We start from the raw sequence: 18,545 nt of genomic DNA on the forward strand, positions 1-18,545 counted from the left end.
GTTATTTAGTGTAGTAAATTACACTAGAGTAGACTAGTTGATTAAGTGGGGCCTACTCTAACTGCGACTTATGCTGCAGTAAGTCACAGATAGAGTAGGCTCATTTGAATCAATGAAACGTAGGTGGGAGGTGATTCACTGAATCCCTATTGATTCAGTGGGCTTACTCCAGTGTGATTTACTACGCCACGCTACAGAATTTGGGCCACTGTGTCTTAACACTTCCATTGATGGAACTGCAAAATCAAATTCAATTATGGTTTCCTTTGGTCAGTAGAGTAACAGATGATATAGCCCTTAATTGTCAGTTTCATTGATCTTATAACACAATATCTTCATTGTATTGCTGGATTTTGAAACTTTTAATTGCAGGCCATATGTTTCTAATCTATATAACTTTTACCTATTCTGTAAATTTTTAGCTGCCCTAAACTGATGGGATCCTTAAATAATTTCTAGCTCTTTTTGAAATGTAATTGTTGACTAGAGATGGGCACAAATCAAAAAATCAATTACCAAATTCATTCAAAAATAGCTAATTCCTTGATTTGTATTCATATGAATTAATGCTCCAACAAATACAAATTGATGAATTTTTAGCAATTTTTGATTCATTGATTTGTTTAGCTATAAAATGCCCTTATTTCTTATTTTATCTCACACAGCTTCTGTAGTATATTTCTGTCCAATTACTGTTATTTTTATTTTTAGCTTATGCTTAGTTTCATCATTGTCCTGGCACCTTTTGTTTTCACGTGGCAGTTTGTTATACAGTTTTATTATATTATTTTATTTTGATTGTGTATTTCACTGTGAACTGCACAGAGTAGTGACATAGCACCAATGGGAGCAGTGTATACATTCATGTAACAGTGGTGCCTCACATAGCGATCGCTCCGTATAGCGACGAAATCGCTTTGCGATGGACTTTTTGCCATCGCAAAAGCGATCGCTTTGCGATGGTCCCTATGGGGGAAATTTGCTTTGCAATGATTGCAGAGAAGCGATCATCGCAAAGCCCCCATTTTCGGCCAGCTGATTGGTGGTTTCAAAATGGCCGCCGGGTAAACAAAATGGCCGCACGCTGTTTTCAGGCACGGATACCTCGCTTTAGAGGCACCGAAAATGGCGGCGCTATGGAGGATCTTTGCTGAACGGTGAGTTTCAAGCCCATAGGAACGTATTATTCGGGTTTTAATGCGTTTCTATGGGCTTTTTTATTTCGTGCTACAACGTTTTCGTTCTACAGCGAGTTCGCTGGAACGAATTAACGTCGTAATGTGAGGCACCTGTAATAAATAATAAATAAATAAACAGTAGCTCTACTGGCTTAGAAAACCTTTAGTCTAGAGTAATATATACCTCACTACTAATTAGGGATCCTTCCATAGTTTCTCTGAAGTGTGTAATGCTTTGCTATGTTATTTAGTGCATGTTTTAAAAAATGTGTTTTTGAACTCTTTTATTCTCAGTTAATATTAACCACTCAGTTAATATTTCATTCAGGGCAGCGTTGGATGCTTTACTGAAGAGCAGCTCTCAAATCTCAAAATCAGTTAATGGCAAATGAAAGACAGTATGTTTACCCAGACTTTGAATGGTGTCAGAATTCTTTCGAAACATGCTTTCCACTTCGGTCTGGCAAGCTCAGTTGCGATCATTTTGAGATGGAGTTTGGAGATATCGTGGTTCATGTACATGGAGAAGTTGTAGCCCTGAAGTTTCTTGTCTGTCCTAAGTGCCTCAGCTATGATAGTGAAATAAGGCAGGAATGTCTGTCCTTGGGTTTGAATCTGAGAAAAACAAGCAGATAGAAGGACATTGTTTTAATCCATATGATAATCAGTTGTTTTCATCAACAGAACTTTCCTGCGAGATTTGTGCAAGAACTAACTCACTGATGTAGCTCGCTTAGAAAGGCCACGTAGTAAGACACCTATTTGGTAATCTACTAGGACCACTAGTGACAGAGCTCTGTAAGAGCTTTTGCATATGCAACATGAGCACATTAGATCTTCCAATGAACCACTGATCTTGGAATTGATCTGTTGGTTACTATGGATAACAAATCTTTCGATAAGTGGTCATGACTACTAGTTTCCAGGCAGTTATGGATTTAAAATACTTAGATGCCCAGGCTAGATAGGAAATCGTTTGCATTTGTGCAAATATCAACACAATTCTTTGGTCCAATTCATCCCTGTGACGGGGTGTTTCTGCTGAATGCTGCATAACTGTGTAGAATATCAGTTATTGAGTGCCAGTTAATGAGAAAGGGGTGGACTCAGGGGAACTCGTGGCTGTTCTCCTCTGTGGATCTCTGTATTTCTACTGGGTAGCAAAAAGAGTTTTGCCAGAAATTAAAAACTTTGCAACAAAATACAGTGGAAGATGTACTTTTGAAAACTACCTCAGTATTTACATGAGCCTATTTGGTCTTCAGATCAAATAGGCTACCTGAAGCAGAAAACTGTGAAGGGAGTATTTGGCAATGTATAAATGAAACTGGACACATGCATTCTGAAAACGTGAGAATATATGAGGTACATTTGATCGAATCTTCTAAATACCCAATATGAACATGGGGTTGAAGAGCCAGTTTGTTTCTGAAAAGGTTTGCCCCTAGCTTAAATCCACCACTCAGTTAGTGCTCAAGTAATTTATCCTGCTCCTCTCTGACCTCCCCTTACGTCAGGTTGCAGAAGAAAACTACCCATCCCCAGTTCCACTGGTGGAACCACCTCATTGGATCCTGGCTTATGGACTTGACATTTAAACATAATTAGGAACTGCCAAGGACAAATAATACTACTGCCCTTTATGTAGAAATTAATATTCTGGCTGATGTGACAATCAAACTTGTAAACTCGAGAGGTTCCATTCCATGATTCTTCCTATTTCTGTAACATTTTATTTATTTTTATTGCATTAAATTTCTGCATGTACCTCCTGTGACCATCTTGAATCGCTGCTGCTGCTGCTGCTGCTGCTGCTGCTGCTGGAATGGTGGTGGTGGCGGCGGCTGCTGCTGCTGCTACTACTGGAATGGCTGCTGCTGCTAGAGCTGCCTCTTGATTCAGAGGAAGATGATGAACTGCTTGAGTCTTCCTGATTTGCAAAATATGTAAGGAGAGGGAAGGAGAGAAGGAGAGAGAGAGAGAAGACACCATGATGTATCCTGGTGAAAGGCAGGGTGTTTTTCTCTCTGCATGCCCTAAGCTCTTAGTTTTGGAAGCATTTTTGTGGCCAGAATCCTGTTGGCTGCATGCAGCACAGGTATGTGATCTGGCAAGTGAATCCATCTGTCCTTTTGGCTGTGGCACTCCTCAGCTTCCTCAGAGGAGGGAAGCAATGGCATGGCCTCTCACACACTTGATGGTGTGATGGATGGCAAGTAGAGACGGGGGTATTTGTATACAAATATCCTTGCACAGCTGGACTTGGTAGCTGTGCAGGGAGACTCATCTTCCCTACCCCTGCCTGGAGTGGCCAGCCAAGCAGGAAGAGAGCAGCGCTCTGGGTGTGATTGTAAGGATGAGTGGGATCAGCACTGCAGCAGGACGTGTGAGTGGACCCTTGTTATGTCCAGCTGCGCGGGGATATTCGTATACGAATACCAATACACCCATCTCTAACGGCAAGCAAAGAGGGAGAAGTCACTGCCTCAGTGCCCTTACGTATGTATTTACCCCTCCAACAGGATTCTGTCTAATGAAAAGGTATGGCATTTGGTAGGTCCTCTTTTTTTTTGTAAGGTAAAGGTAAAGGTTCCCTTTGACATTTAGTCCAGTCGTGTCCGACTCTAGGGGGCGGTGCTCATCCCCGTTTCCAAGCCATAGAGCCACTGTTTGTCCGTAGACAGTTTCCATGGTCACGTGGCCAGCACGACTAGGCAAAGAACGCCGATACCTTCCCACCGTGGTGGTACCTATTTATCTACTTGCATTTTCACATGCTTTCGAACTGCTAGGTTGGCGGGAGCTGGGACAAGTGACAGGAGCTCACTCCGTTGCGTGGATTTGATCTTATGACTGCTTCTCTTCTGACCTTGCAGCACAGAGGCTTCTGCGGTTTAACCCACATTGCCACCACGTCCCCCCTTTTTTTGGTACCTCAGCCCTAAAGAGAAAATCTCCAAATTGCAGCACGAGAAAGGATGATATCATATTGACACATGTATCTTTTTGGTCATGTAATTTCCAAGCCCTTTTTAATGGGGTTGCAGAAAACGTAGGGATGGGCTATTCTTTTCCCAAACTTCCTTTGGGTGTTTTGTTTTTTGGAGAGGGGTGTTGTGTGGGCTTCACAGCAACAAAAAGGGGAAGAGTGGAACTTTAAGAGGTGAAGCTCTCCAAAATGCTATGCTGATTTTTCCTGCAGCAGAGAAGCAACCTTTTAAAAAACAAGCAATTATGTCTGTGTCTGTGCATGGCTATTCAAATACATGCTCAGAAATAAAGGGGTGGATAGTCTCTTAGTTGTAGTAGTTCTGAGGAAAACACCTACTGTATGGGAGGAGTTCCTGTTCTCTTGTTGTTTCTCATCATTTTTGATGTCTGGTCTCTGCAGCTGTTGGTTTTGGCCAAAACCTTTCTGCATTATGTGCAATCGAATCTTGTCACGCTTCCAGCTCCTCCTGCTATCACTGCTGCTGCTGCTGCTGCTGCTGCGGTCACTTTCACTGCTGCTTCTTTCGCTACTTCTAGTGTCATGGTCCTGCTCTTCGTCTTCCTCCTTCAGTTGTCCCCATCTGGCATCCTCAAATTCTGCTTCCTACAAATTTATTTAATTAACATATCTAAAGCATATATGCCATATTTTTCCAAGTATAAGACAACCCAATGTATAAGACAACCCCCACTTTCCCATCCCCAAATAAGAAAATTTTATCACTGCTTTATCCGTCCATTTGGGGCTTAGGAATTGGAGGGGTAAAGCAGCCATGAAAAGGCTGCACGATTAAAGGGCTACGATCGTGAAGCCCTTTCATCGTTGCTTTATCCCTCCATTTCCTAAGCCCTGAATGGAGGGATAATGCAGGGATGAAAGGGCTGCAGGATCAAAGAGCTGTGATCCTGCAGCTCTTCGATTCCTCCTGCTTCCTTCCGTGTATAAGACAACCCTCAATTTTTTATCTAAAGATTTTAGATAAAAGTATCATCTTATACATGGAAAAATACCATATATATTTACCCTGTCTTTCTCCTTAACAAGGACCCAAGGTCCTTTACAACATTAGATGTCAACAATTAAAAGCTAAAAGCAATAAGAAACATTAAAAAAGAATCAAGCAAATATCACACTAAAAATGGTAAACAAAACCAAAATTAAAAAAAAGAGTCAAAACAACAAGATGCAACACTCAATTAAAAAAAATCCTCTTGGGCAGCTAATCACTAAGGGGATGCCTGTCTGAAGAGAAATGCTTTTGTTTGCTTGCAGAAGGATAGCAGAGTTGGGGCCTGCTGGTCTCCTGTGGGATAGAGTTCCATAGTCTGGGTACAATAACAGAGGACTTCTGTGAACTCACCAGAAAAAGAAAACTTTTTTTTGTGAGAGGAAGAAGTGTGGGTGCAGCCCACAAAGATCCAGAGATGGCCATGTTCTGCTTCTGGAGACTGACCACCCTCACCATAAAATATGCTAACATGCTTTATCACCAAAATACATGCTAGCAAAATACCTGAATGTGCTTTATTCTCAACTTCTTTTCTTCATCTCTCAGCAAAACTACTCTCTCTTGAGCACCTCCTTGAAATGTGAATCGTAACTTCTCAATTGGTGCTTTTTGATCATCTGAAAGTAGATACATTTTTAACTCCACTGCTCCTTTTTAAAAGCCCTACAATGGACAGACTAAACCAAATCCCCTCTCCCCGCCCCAAATGGAAACACTGATCATGTTCAAAGCAAGCTGCCACTCTTTTTGGTCCAGTGTACCAGGTGAGACTGGTCTATGTTGGTGTGGGCCACTTATGACCAATAATCATGATCTGTGACCTCACTTGACATAGGTGCAAAAGAAGCAATCAGGCACTGAAACAATAATTTAGAATTCATATGGTATCCAGCTTCCTTTTGTTGCCAGGTCAGGTTTCAGTAGGACTTTACGAAAATAGACAACTTTGGAGAATACAAGCATATAAATCAAAGGACATCCCCATGGCAGGCCTTTATCCTGTCATTGCAGGACAGGGCTTTACACCTGATCTAGCGGAGAGCAAGAAACCGATTCTAGCTATGTATAGCAGATGTAGCTCTGGATGAAACGAACAGGTGATCCAGGCCATCTTCCAACAGCACAGAATAACCTGTGCTTAGAGGGCTGCTCTTTCATTTTCCGTGCATGCATGCATGACCATGTGAAGATAGGTATATGTATATGAATGTGTGAAGAGCATGATTTAACAGTGTGCAGGACAGAGAGAAGGGAGGTTGACTGAGAGCAAAAAATAACCTCGTCTTGGATAGATTAAAAATGAAAGCAGGAACCCCCAAATGCCCACAGTTAGTCACAATAGAGCCATTCAAAACAACTTCCAATTCATTCCATTCATTCAACTGGAATGCAGTCATCTCCATTTGCCTGTTTTCACTAGACTGGTGCTGGTGCATTTCAAGTGTGCTTACCACATTTCATCTTTCTCTTAATACAAAGCACGACCAGAAGCACCACTATCAAAGTTGGTTAATTATGTTTTCAAAACAAAGGAATTTGTTCTTTGGCAAAGCAGCCATGGAGTCACTCAATGCAACGAATATCTAAGTTCTTGATCTTAAAAAGGAAATCCACCACTGGGTGGAATATACCTATCATAAACATGTGTCACTAGTTTCACTGTATTATATGTTGTAAAGGAGCCTGTGAGAAATTATGGTATAATTGCATCCATAGCAGTGATTCTGAACTTTTAAAGTTTCTGTCTGAGCCATAAAACTGAAATAGAGCAGAAATAAGACTTACTCTGCCTCAGGGTTAGTTTCAAAGTGTGTTCACCAACGATGTTGTAGAGGGAGTCACCTAGCATGCATCCAGAATATGCATTTGACCGCTTGACACAGGCCTCACATCCAAAGGTACATGTTTCAAAGCACATTGTTGTTTGAACGGAATCTGAGTGGCGTTGTGACTGTGCTTCTGCTGACTTTATAAGTGTGTCCTGGATTTGTTAACAAGGAACATATTTAAGTATCAGCAGGCATGTAGCCCCTCCCCCTTTTTAAAAAGAGAAAGATCAGCAACTATCTTGGTACCTTCATGATGAACTGCATCAAGTTACATTCTGCTTCAATAGCATGCACAGCAAACACTACATGATCAAAATGTTATCCCCAAGCTGTTACAAGTCAATGTGCTGGATACAAACATCAATGTGTTTAAGTAGACCCATTGAAGTCAATGGGATAAGTTACTAAAGATTTTGATGAGTCTGTCTAGCTAAGTCCAGACGTTATTTAACTTCTCTTCCTCTATTTTTAACTATTGTCTATTGTGTAAATGTTGCAAATTGTCATTATATATTAATAGTTTTTACTATGTGTTTTGTGAGTCGCCCAGAGTAGACTATGTCTAAATGGGTGGCATATAAGTTAGATAGATAGATAGATAGATAGATAGATATAGATAGATAGATAGATAGATAGATAGATAGATAGATAGATAGATAGATAGATAGATAGATAGATAGATAGATAGATAGATAGATAGATAGAGAAAGAAAGAAAGAAAGAAAGAAAGAAAGAAAGAAAGAAAGAAAGAAAGAAAGAAAGAAAGAAAGAAAGAAAGAAAGAAAGAAAGAAAGAAAGAAAGAAAGAAAATAAGTCTGGATCCAACCTGAAAGGATTTAGTAATTGATAAACTGGAGCAGGGCCACTTGTTTTATTTGGCATTAAGAATTGTTGTATTCCTCCCTGAAACAATAAGCACTGGTCGATTCCTTATATATCACATCTCCATTCTAATTGCTGAACTATTGAACAAATCCCACAGCAAGAACTTTGAATGTTCTGGAAATCTGCTATTAACTGGCAGTATTTCATGGTAAATATATTGCTTTTCATCTATGCTTTGCAGGCTTCTACATTCACACTATGATACAAGTGTTATTGTGAACTAGTAGGTCCCTTACTTATTGTACTATTAATTAGAACCCATCACCACACTCCGTTTACTCTTGTTCGCGTCTCCATTTGCCCTTTTTGAAGCAAAGCATTGTGTCTAAAAGCCCAGTATGAGTTACCTCTATTTCATCCTGTTTTAGTGGTCTAGAATCAAAAGCCTCCTTCATTATATTAGACATTGACTGAGGGATAAGAAGAGGAGTTGACTTAGCAAGTGTCTCTTCAATGTTGTAAGTGACAGCAGATGTGTGAAAACTGCAGAATAGAGAGAGAGAATTTTTGTATTAGATGTCTGAGGATGTTAAAAAGAACTGAGTTATATCTTGCAATACGGGCTTCTTAAAGAAAGACTGTTTCTTGTGAATTGCCTCACAAATGGTACACATGATCATGGCTGGTCATGTATTTAAAACAAAATCAAGAGTTTATAATTTATATGGGTGACATATTTAGACTTAGCTTAATGATGACATCAAATGTTAACAGAGTGTGTCAAACACATTGTTTCAGTTCTTTCCACCATGACCACTGGGTGTGGGTTACCTATTTCCAAAGCCCAGTGTAGGTTTTTGTCCTATATGGGGTATTACTACAGAGAACTTACAAACAAAGGAAAAGATAATAAAAAAAACTCTGGTAAATCAATTTGTAATGGTGACTGTGCTTATTCCATATGGTCAAGCTAAATAAGAAGATGTTTCCTAGGTCACAGAATCATCAGCACTCTGGGGCTGTTCTCTTACTATGAGCAAAGTAAAATCTGTTTATTGTTGTGGCCGCAGGGGGAAAAATCAGTCAACTAATTAGTTAAAGCAACAACATTACATGAGAAAAAAATCTTTCACTGTTGATATTTCTGATGTATGTAATATTGCCGGGATACTGTAATGGTTACGGTCTTGAATTTTTAAGATCCTTAGTTATGCTCACTGAACAGTTGTGGAAAAGTTGCTCTCTCTTATCCAATCCTATCCTTCCCACTTATGATGAAGATAAAATTAACTAAATCTATGGGTACAAATGCGAACAACTGTTACTACAGCCCATTTACCTCACTCCTATTAAAAACAAATACATGTTTCACAGTTTGCTGCAGCTATGTTCTATCTTTCTCCCCCAAAAGCACTAAATCCATCAGGATTGTTCCTATATAAATTGGCATAAAGGTTACAGCTTGTGCTAGGTATGCAACGACAGAAGAGTTTTTAATACACAGCATTTTTATAAGGAGTTTTCTCCTTATATTCAACTAATGAGTGCCCATTGTGATCGGTGGGGTGGGGGGGTTGAGACAGCTACCAATGGTGGACAGGGCCAGGGCTACAAGCAGAACCAGAGGCAGAAGTGGGCACACAAACACACTCTCACACAGGAAGCCAAACATACATTCACACATACACATAAAGACTGTAAGGGAAGCATTCACTCAGAAGCTGACTGACCCTCTGCCTCTGGAAAGAAAACAGGCAGAAGTGGACTGGCTGGGGGCAGCTGGAGCTTAGCAACCCTGTTTTCCTAATGGACTAGCCTTCATGGGCGCTATGAATGTGGACGTTTTGTCCATGAGTACATACATGTCCAGTTGATAGGGTTCTTTAAAAGACATTAAACACAGACATGTACAGATACACATTCAAGTTTCATAATATCCACTCATGCCGTAGCCTTAGGGTTGTTTTTGAAATGCTGATGTCCTGAAGTGACCTCTCTGCCTGTGAACTGGAGGCCGGGGTGTTCCCACATTGCGCCTTCTGCGCTTCACAACTGGTGAGGATGCGCAGACATGTAATCTGCTCTGCCTGAAAGGGCAATTTGCATTCTTTTCATCTCTCTCTTTCTCTCTCTCTCTCTCTCTCTCTTCCTTTTGTCAGTGCCTGCGGTGCCGCTGAGGGTACCACAGAGAACACGATGTTGTGCTTCTGTATGAAACAAGCCATATTATTAATAATAACGCACCATCACCTGTGGGTTTTGTTTTCTTCCTAAGTTCTCTCTCTCTGGCAAAGCACATGACAGGCACATTCCATGCTAAGCTTAGCTAGAACCTTCAGGGATAAAAACGGCAACAAAACTGCATTTAAGAAAAGTGGTGGGGATGAAAGAAGCAGCAAGTCACCTTTCATTTTACAATGGCTTATCTGGGCAGAAGAAATTTTTTTAAAAAGTTCACTTCACTCATTCAGTAATTTAAATCATCACCCAATTGCAGGCTTATGACTCCCAAGTGGAAGTCATTGCCATCCTACACCTGTCCTCCCTTCCTTTTAGTTTTATTTCAAAGAATAATTATAGAAGCATAGGATAACTGAGTTGGAAGAGACCTATAAGTCCATCGAATTCAACCCCCTGCCAAGTGTAGGAACAAGCAAGTCAACTGCTTCTGCACTGCACTGTGAAGACTGAACAAAGGCAGCTGGATCATTCATAGATTACGTATGTCACTGTCTGCTGAATCACACAGGACAGTATAAATTAGTTGCATAACAGCCAATTCTGGTGCTTTCTACAGAAGAAGAAACATTACAAGGAAGGCCTAGAGTAGGAATATTTCTGCTGTATGTGAGCTGCACTGAAAGGGAAATGAAAAGGGAGGACTGCACATTTCCAAAAGAAAGGTGCTCCATTATCTATATTACCAAAACCTTCCACTGACATAATGCCAAAATCCTATTGCATAAACTATTCCTCCATAAGGGTGATGGTGCCACCAGCAGGCAGAGATTACGGTTAACTTAAGAGTTCCAGCCTTGATTTGTGTGTGTGTGCATCACCCAGCTTGCCAACAACTTTCCTACAATCAGGTTCATTGACATCAAGTCCCTCTGGTGACCCTCAGGACTGAAACAGGAACTGTATAATTGTATTCTCGAAGGCTTTCATGGCCAAGATCTGATGGTTGCTGTAGGTTTTTTAGGCTGTTTGGCCCAAAACAGAACATGGCCAAACAGCCCAAAAAATCTACAACAACCAACTGTATTATTGCTGGCATTGGCATCTGGGTGAGTAATTAAGATAGTCCGGGGCAAACGGAATGAGTATATATTGAGCAGTAAAGCACATATATATGAATCACTTTCAATGAGGACCTCCTACTGAGGTTTTGGTTTTTTCCCCTTGCTTTTTTTCCTTGTGTGCAGAGCTGTGGGATTAGTGGTTGCTGGATGAGATATGGAGCAGATAGGAAGCATAGCTGAGAAGCTTAGTCAATAGTAGTGACAATTTTTCAAGACAAAAAAACTGAAGTGCAATGGTGAGTTTCTTTATGTGAGTAAAAGTACATGAAATATGGGTAAGTAAATGGGATCAATTTCTCATTCAAAATATGTGATAAATTGCATGAGAACAATATAGCCCAAATGGCACTGCACTGACCACATTATGCACCTTGGTTTCATTATCTGCTTGGCGATCCTGGCTTCTCCCAAATGAGAGTACTACTTGCAGAAAGTGAATTAATCACATTTGTGATCAATCACATAAATAAGATACATATGGGAACTTTTTATTTGTCCCATTCATGAGAGCAGTACTTAAGATCCATTTTTCACAGCTTGCTAGAGCAATACATGATATATTTTGGATAGTGCATTCTCTGGCAGATTTCCATACTCTTGCTTTAATCTCCAGAGTTTGGTTTTCCAGAAGGCTAATTTATGCACTTACATCTTTTCTTGATGTTATGAAGAAAAATAGGATCTTAAGTGCCCATTTGTTGGTTCACTAAACATTGCAAAGATAAGCTGCCCAGTAAGGAGCTAAAACATCCTGCATTTGCACTATTTATGACACTCATTAATTTCAATAGGATTGTACTAAGGCATTTTTAATGGCAAGAAGCTATGAAGAGTTCTAACTGGGGCTGTCACCCAATTAAATGAACCATTGCAGAGACTGATTAATAAATGCACTGATAGCAGGACTACATAGGGTAGATGGGGAGACTGGTTGATTGATAAGCAATTGGTGGTTCTGTTTTCCCTTGAGAGGTATATCTGGTGCCTTCACTGCTATGTTTTAGATGCCTCAGGAAGACATCATGGTATCTCTTACTCAGTTTGGTCTGGATTTAGCCATACTGAGAGGAGTTCCATTAACAGAATACTTTAAAGCTTATTGACTTTGATGGGTCTACTCTAAGTAAGAATATGTCTGAATTCATCCCACCCCCGTTCTTCCATCTAAAATGAACGCTTAGAGGTCAAAATATGGAAATATATGTTTGCTCACAATAACTAACAATTCTACATCTTGTAGCAACAGAGGATCATACAGTTGAGTACAAACTTTGCAAGAGACTTATGAAAATGTAAGTATACAGGAATTTCAGGGCAATGCCATTATGTATGATAAAAGTGATACCTCATATTGAACTTGCATCATATTTTTTTGACCCGCATACCAAGCAGTAACTACAGTTCTCTGTAAGCCTTCTAATAGAGTCTACTGTGGTTCCCCCAAAATAAGGCAGGGTCTTACATTAGTTTTTGTTCCAAAAATGCATTAGGGCTTATTTTCAGGGTATGTTTTATTTTTTCATGCACAACAATCTACATTTATTCAAATACAGTCATGTCATCTTCTGGTTGCTGCACAATGGTGGAGGGCGAGGTTTCACTTAACTGGGGCTTATTTTTGGGGTAGGGCTCATTTTACAAGAATCCTGAAAAATCATACTAGGGCTTATTTTCAGGTTAGGTCTTATTTTCAGGGAAACAGGTTACAGGTTTAAGAATGTAATCTTTTAAGAAATTTGTCTAATTACAGAGCTCTATTTCACATAACTCTAGTTAAATCTATAAATGTATACTTTGTACCTCCATAGTTTTAGCTAGACCATTGGACATAAGACCCCGCTCATCCCATAGCCTTTGATTGGCAAAACTTGACCAGAGTTGTTAATCATGGACCTTGCAGTAAACTGGACACAACACTAATGTTATACAACTATTCTCATCACCCTGAACAGCAGACAATAACAAAAATAAAACAAATGAAGGAGATTTGCCTCTGTATTTGAGGAGTCTTGTGGTGCAGTGGTTAAACTGCTGTACTGCAGTCAAAACTGTGCTCACGACCGGGAATTCAGTCCAAGGCTGACTCAGCCTTCTATCCTTCTAAGGTCAGTAAAATGAGTACCCAGCTTGCTGGGGGTGGGCAGCCTGCAGAATTAACTTGTAAACTGCCCAGAGGGTGATTGAAGTACTATAAGGTGGTATATAAGCAGCACTCGTTGCTTTTTCGCTTTTGCTTTTTATAGTAAAACATGCATACATACATTCATCCATACATTCAGCTGTTTGGGGAGAAGGCAACCAGTACAACCTACCTTAGAGAAACAATATCAGTTTCCTTCTCACATGGCGGAAGTTCAATATGGAAGGTCTTTTCCTTAATATTCACAATGATATCAACCTCCACAGGAAGGTTTACAGTCAGTCTGGCATTTGCTTCCAGCACAGCTCGAATTTCAGGTGTCACGACTCCCACCGTCAACAACATATCCTTTAGAATGCTAAGCATGTAAAATGAACAGCGTGGTTAATTCACAACTACACAATGAGGACTTAATAAACCCAAGAGGGTACTTTTGCAATTTTGCTTACCTAAGTTCCCCCTTGGTTTGTAGCTTAATTTCAGCGTTGAGCAAGTCTGGCAAAGTCAACTGTGACTTTGATTCTGGTGTCATTGACAACTGAACTGTGTGAAAAGAAGTACATAAAATAAACATAAATATATGGTTTATGTTAATATATTGTTAAATGTATGTATTTATGTATAGTTAATGCATTGATGTATTGTTACATTAAATATGGAATCTACAAAATATAAAGGAGGTGTTTCACAAGTTGTATTTTTTCTCTCCTAAAAGAGACATGGAACTAAAACATGGTGCTTTCATTAGGCATTCTGTGTGGGAGATCGTATTCCATAGCCTTACCACTTCCAGCCAATTTTGTGTGAGAAACATGAGCCAAGCTGATTTGCCATGGGAGTCCAGTACACGTAAGTGCAAGGAGATAGACCTCTGCAGACATAAAATTCTTTTCCCACTGAAGAGCCTTATGATTTCTGAGGACATCCATAAACTCTTGGACAGAGGAAACAGCTGTTTTCCCCTGGTAGATCTGAAAAGATAGATTTGTCCTTTTTTTAAATAAAGGGAACTTGAATGGCAGTGATTGCTTCCCAGAAAAAAAAAACCCAGTCAGAATGAAGAATGTTGCAGCGCTTAAAGAAGGGAAAGACCAAGAAGGGGACAGCATATTTAAGCTTACGATCTTGAATCTGACAGTGATGTCAAAAGAGGTACCTGGAATATTTCCTGTATTGTATCAAGCTTCATTTGCCCATGAATGATTTCTTGGTCGAATATTTTCAGATATGCTCCTACAAGAGGAGGATCATGTGGTATCTTCTGATCAGAGAGCTGCAGGGGACAAGACATGTAATGAAGTGTGTATTCATGATTTGTTTACATTATTACATATTATCATCCCACCTGCAATGATTTGGGGGGTTGCATGAAGCATTTTTTAAAAACTGTGATATCCAGCAGTCATTATACAACCAACAACAACAGCAGTAAACAGTGGAAATGACATAAGTGGAGGAGACTGTGTCACATAAAAATTCCAACCCAGTCCATCAAACACCTGCTAGACAGAAGAGATTTCAATTTAGGATAGTGGTTTCCAACCTTGGGTTCTCCAGAGGTCTTAAATATAAGCTGGGCTGGCCAGGATTTCTGGGAGTTGTAGTCCATAGGCATCTGGGGATCAAAGGCTGGGAACGACTGGCCTAGGAATTCAAAGTAAATAGGGAGAGGGGCCAAGCAAGCCTCCTGAATTAGAGAATTCCACCATCAGTGTGAAACTGTAAAGGCTCTTTCCTATGTTCCAAACAGCCATGCATTAGCCCCTGGAGAAGCTGGTATGATCAAGCTGGCATGGAACATATCCTGGGCTCAGGCATTCATAGGATTCATATGATTACCACATATTAGATTTATTGTGCTGGTCATTTACCATATCTTGAAGCTGCTTGGTATCAGGATCCCAACTGCCACCTTTGGCAGCTTCGTGAATCTTTTCTAAGAGATTAGGTAATCCTTGTGTTCCTATGCCCACCTATGTTGGAAAGTAAAACAGAATTAGAGTAGACATGGTCTAGAGGGGCAGGGTAAAAATCAAATAAACAAACAAACAAACAAATAAATAAATAAATAAATAAATTACAATAATTTAGCAGTACATTGCTTTTAGACATTTTCATCAGTTAGCACCTTGCTTTTTACAAGTTAATTGATTATATTTCCAGTGCAATGCTATGCATACCTACTCAGAAGTAAGCCCAACTATATTCACTGGGCCTTATTCTGAAGTAGATATGTGCAGCAATGCAGTCTCAGTATATTTAAACCATTTAGGAAGGTTTTTTAGGAATCCCACAGAAGTTTGTGTATGTGCTAGCTTATATTAAACCTCACTGACCTCAAGATGTCCACGTTAAAGAAGGATTATGCAATAAACAAAACCTGTAATCTGTTGTTAGGGTGGAAATGGCTGTTCATCAACTGCTCTATTTTTTAATTATCAGATTTCTGATTATGGACTCTTCCTGCCTCAGATAAGACAAGAAGTTCAATGATCATCAGTAGAGATAGGCACAATTCAGGTTATTGCACTTTGTATGAAGCACACTGCACAACACCACAGGTGCGACTAGGACTCATCCCTCTTGGCTAGTTGGCCCACTCACCTTGTGTTACATGCCTTTGGGGTCCTCCTTCTTTGGTGGCACACCAGTCCAGCCAAGAGCTTGGTCTGCCCTTCCCTGCCCCCTCTGGCAGCCCACCACTCCATGACTGTGCAGAGGCAGCTTCCTCGTCCTGAGGAAGCCTCCATCCTCTGTCCTGCCTCCTCATCAGAGTGGTCGGCTGCCAGAAAAGGTGGGGAAGGGCAGGTCAAGCTCCTGTCCAGACTGAAGTGCCACTGGAGAAGGAGGACCACAGCAGCACATGACATAAAGTGAGTGGGCCAGCTGATTGAGGGGGATGGGGGGTGGGTCATAAGAAGCATGATGACTTGAGTTGTGTTCATCTCTAATCATCAGTACTGTGGGAGATTATTTTGATACTGGCTTCATCATTATCAATCAATTCGAAATGATTCACAGTCTATGAAAGGCAAAATATATGATAATTGGGGATTTAGATGATGCGAATAAACAATATTTCTATTGTTGGCCAAAACCACATGTACAGCTTTGCACCATGAAAGATTTCTCAAAAGTACAGATTTTAGTCTGTAATTCAGTTTGGAAATAAAGGGTGGGGAAGTTCCCAGTTACCTCTAAAGGAAAAACTGTGTAGCCCAGAAAAGTTGCCCTGAATCTGGTCATTGCAAATGTTGGGATCATGCTTCCTTCTTTATGGATAAAGACTAACTTAGCTGCCGCTCCAGCCATAAGAGATTCTAAAAAGATAAATAAAACAATGCACAAGTTTGCAGCTTTCCCATTTCAGAATGAAAACGTATGTTAACATTCTAACGGCTTAAAGTGACCACAACATCATTGCAAAAAGTCAAAAACATTCTAGAAAAATCACAAAAACAAACAACGGTGAGATAGACTATCACAATTCAATAATCCGGGTTTGGCAGTCCTGTCAGATTTGAACTTGTGAAGTTCAGTCATGTTCTGGGCTTGCACCAATAACATACAGATATGTGTACCATTGATTAAGGTAAGGGAATAAGTTCTTGGCAAATTTTTGGAATGCAGTAAGGCTACAGGTTCCCTTGTACCTCTACCTTTAGAAGTTGTTGTATAGCTTTTCTGTTAATGCTTGGTATGAGATTTAGAGGACTGCTGGTTTACATAACCATATTAGATACCCCAATGTCTGTGATTAACTGTCTGGCAGCAGGTAAGCAATATTACAACTTCCACCTATTGTTAAAATTCCAATGCATTCACAATTAGTCATGAAAGCGTATTATCAAAAAAAAAACAAAACAAAACCCAGAAACAAAACCAAACCTAGTTGTAACTAATTTCTTCTCCCAATAATGCAAGCATAACCACATTACTTTGTATGCAGCTGTAACTTAATTAGGGATAGCATCTTGTTAGTAGTTGTTATTTTTACGTGGCTTCATGAAATGATGCAGAGGGAATATCATATAGCTGAAGCATGAGCTTATGCTGTGTTTAGTGCTGACATTTCATGTGCTGCATGAAATTTCAGAATCTTGCAGAATAGAGTTGCTTTTTTTGAAGTAACTTCTGGGAATTCCATGAAAAGGGAAAACAAAAAATAAAGTTTTGGAAAAACAGTCTTATTATAAAGGCAACCAAGTGTTTTGGGAGGATCTTGAAACTGTAATTAATTATGTTATCAAACTCTTTACATCAGAAATTTGCCATGCAAAATCTCTCACAGCATAATGAAAAGGAGCGGGGTAATGAAAGAGGTTTGCTGTTTTAGAGTAATGGGCAGGGCTATTCTCGTCATGGGCTATTTCTGACCTATGTTTCTGCTCTAAGACTCTGTACACCTTTGAAGTAGATACTGTAAATAAAGAAGTAGATGGGGATCATTTTGCTAGCCTGCCTACACAACACCTTGTTCCATCTTTATTCTCTCTGTAGAACAATTGCATTGCTGTGTCTTCCTAACTGTACAGAATGCAGAAGGAAAGCAATGCATGCTGAGGGATTATATATATTAAACAAACCAATTGTATATTTTTTTCTGGGTTGCTGCCATGAGGGGAATTTAAGTGACCTGCATATGGTTCTCAAATGTTTGCATCATTTTGCATCACATAACCAACTCTTAGAGCATGCCCCTTACCTCTGAATATCTGGAAGGCCAGTGTTCTACTGTATCGATGACCAGCTGAAGGTTTGATTTTTCCTTCCAGGATACTGAAAGCCTGTCTGCAGTCAGAAGCTCTGGGGGAAATGCAGGTAAGAGAACTCATATAAACACTTGTTGTTTATATTACGGTACTTATTTTAAAGAAAATCAAAATTCTTGTTTAGTCTTACATCCGTCTGAATTCAGGACCTGTGAATCTAGCCATTGCCTTCAGGGTTGTGTAGATGAAATTTTGCACCTGCTTGCTGGGTTCTTTTAACATAGCTTCAGCCAAATTCATCAATATACCAAGAGGTGGTTTGCTTTCAAGGAGACACATGGCAGCATGCACTCTCACTGTAGGGTTGAGTGCGTGGTCCATGACTACAGGAAGGAGGATTTCTTGGACCTGGTAAAAATAGATAGAAAATATGAACATCCCCCTCTTATTTTTCTCTCTCATCCAATGGCATGTGAGACATTTGGTTCATAATGGCACAGAAAGCAAGAACTTGGATTTGTACAGCACATCTTTCCCTTTTCCTCTTTGAGCACCAGT

The 18,545-nt window shown here is 40.0% G+C and overlaps 1 protein-coding gene across 1 annotated transcript in view; it reads right to left on the reverse strand.

Moving 5' to 3' along the window:
- The window catches only part of LOC110089474 (vitellogenin-1), a 53,195-nt gene that overhangs the window by 7,153 nt on the left and 27,497 nt on the right, over positions 1–18,545 (reverse strand). The window contains exons 12-25 of the mRNA XM_020812572.3: positions 18,178–18,395; positions 17,981–18,081; positions 16,471–16,595; positions 15,147–15,248; positions 14,432–14,548; positions 14,060–14,246; positions 13,725–13,818; positions 13,448–13,633; positions 8,241–8,376; positions 6,965–7,160; positions 5,684–5,796; positions 4,507–4,773; positions 2,947–3,108; positions 1,587–1,793 (exon numbers count right to left, since the gene is read on the reverse strand). Coding sequence (XP_020668231.3) covers positions 1,587–1,793; positions 2,947–3,108; positions 4,507–4,773; positions 5,684–5,796; positions 6,965–7,160; positions 8,241–8,376; positions 13,448–13,633; positions 13,725–13,818; positions 14,060–14,246; positions 14,432–14,548; positions 15,147–15,248; positions 16,471–16,595; positions 17,981–18,081; positions 18,178–18,395 — 2,211 coding nt within the window. The remainder of the gene's footprint in view (positions 1–1,586; positions 1,794–2,946; positions 3,109–4,506; positions 4,774–5,683; positions 5,797–6,964; positions 7,161–8,240; positions 8,377–13,447; positions 13,634–13,724; positions 13,819–14,059; positions 14,247–14,431; positions 14,549–15,146; positions 15,249–16,470; positions 16,596–17,980; positions 18,082–18,177; positions 18,396–18,545) is intronic.

Source organism: Pogona vitticeps, chromosome 4, assembly GCF_051106095.1.
Source record: "Pogona vitticeps strain Pit_001003342236 chromosome 4, PviZW2.1, whole genome shotgun sequence".
Lineage (NCBI taxonomy): Eukaryota > Metazoa > Chordata > Lepidosauria > Squamata > Agamidae > Pogona > Pogona vitticeps.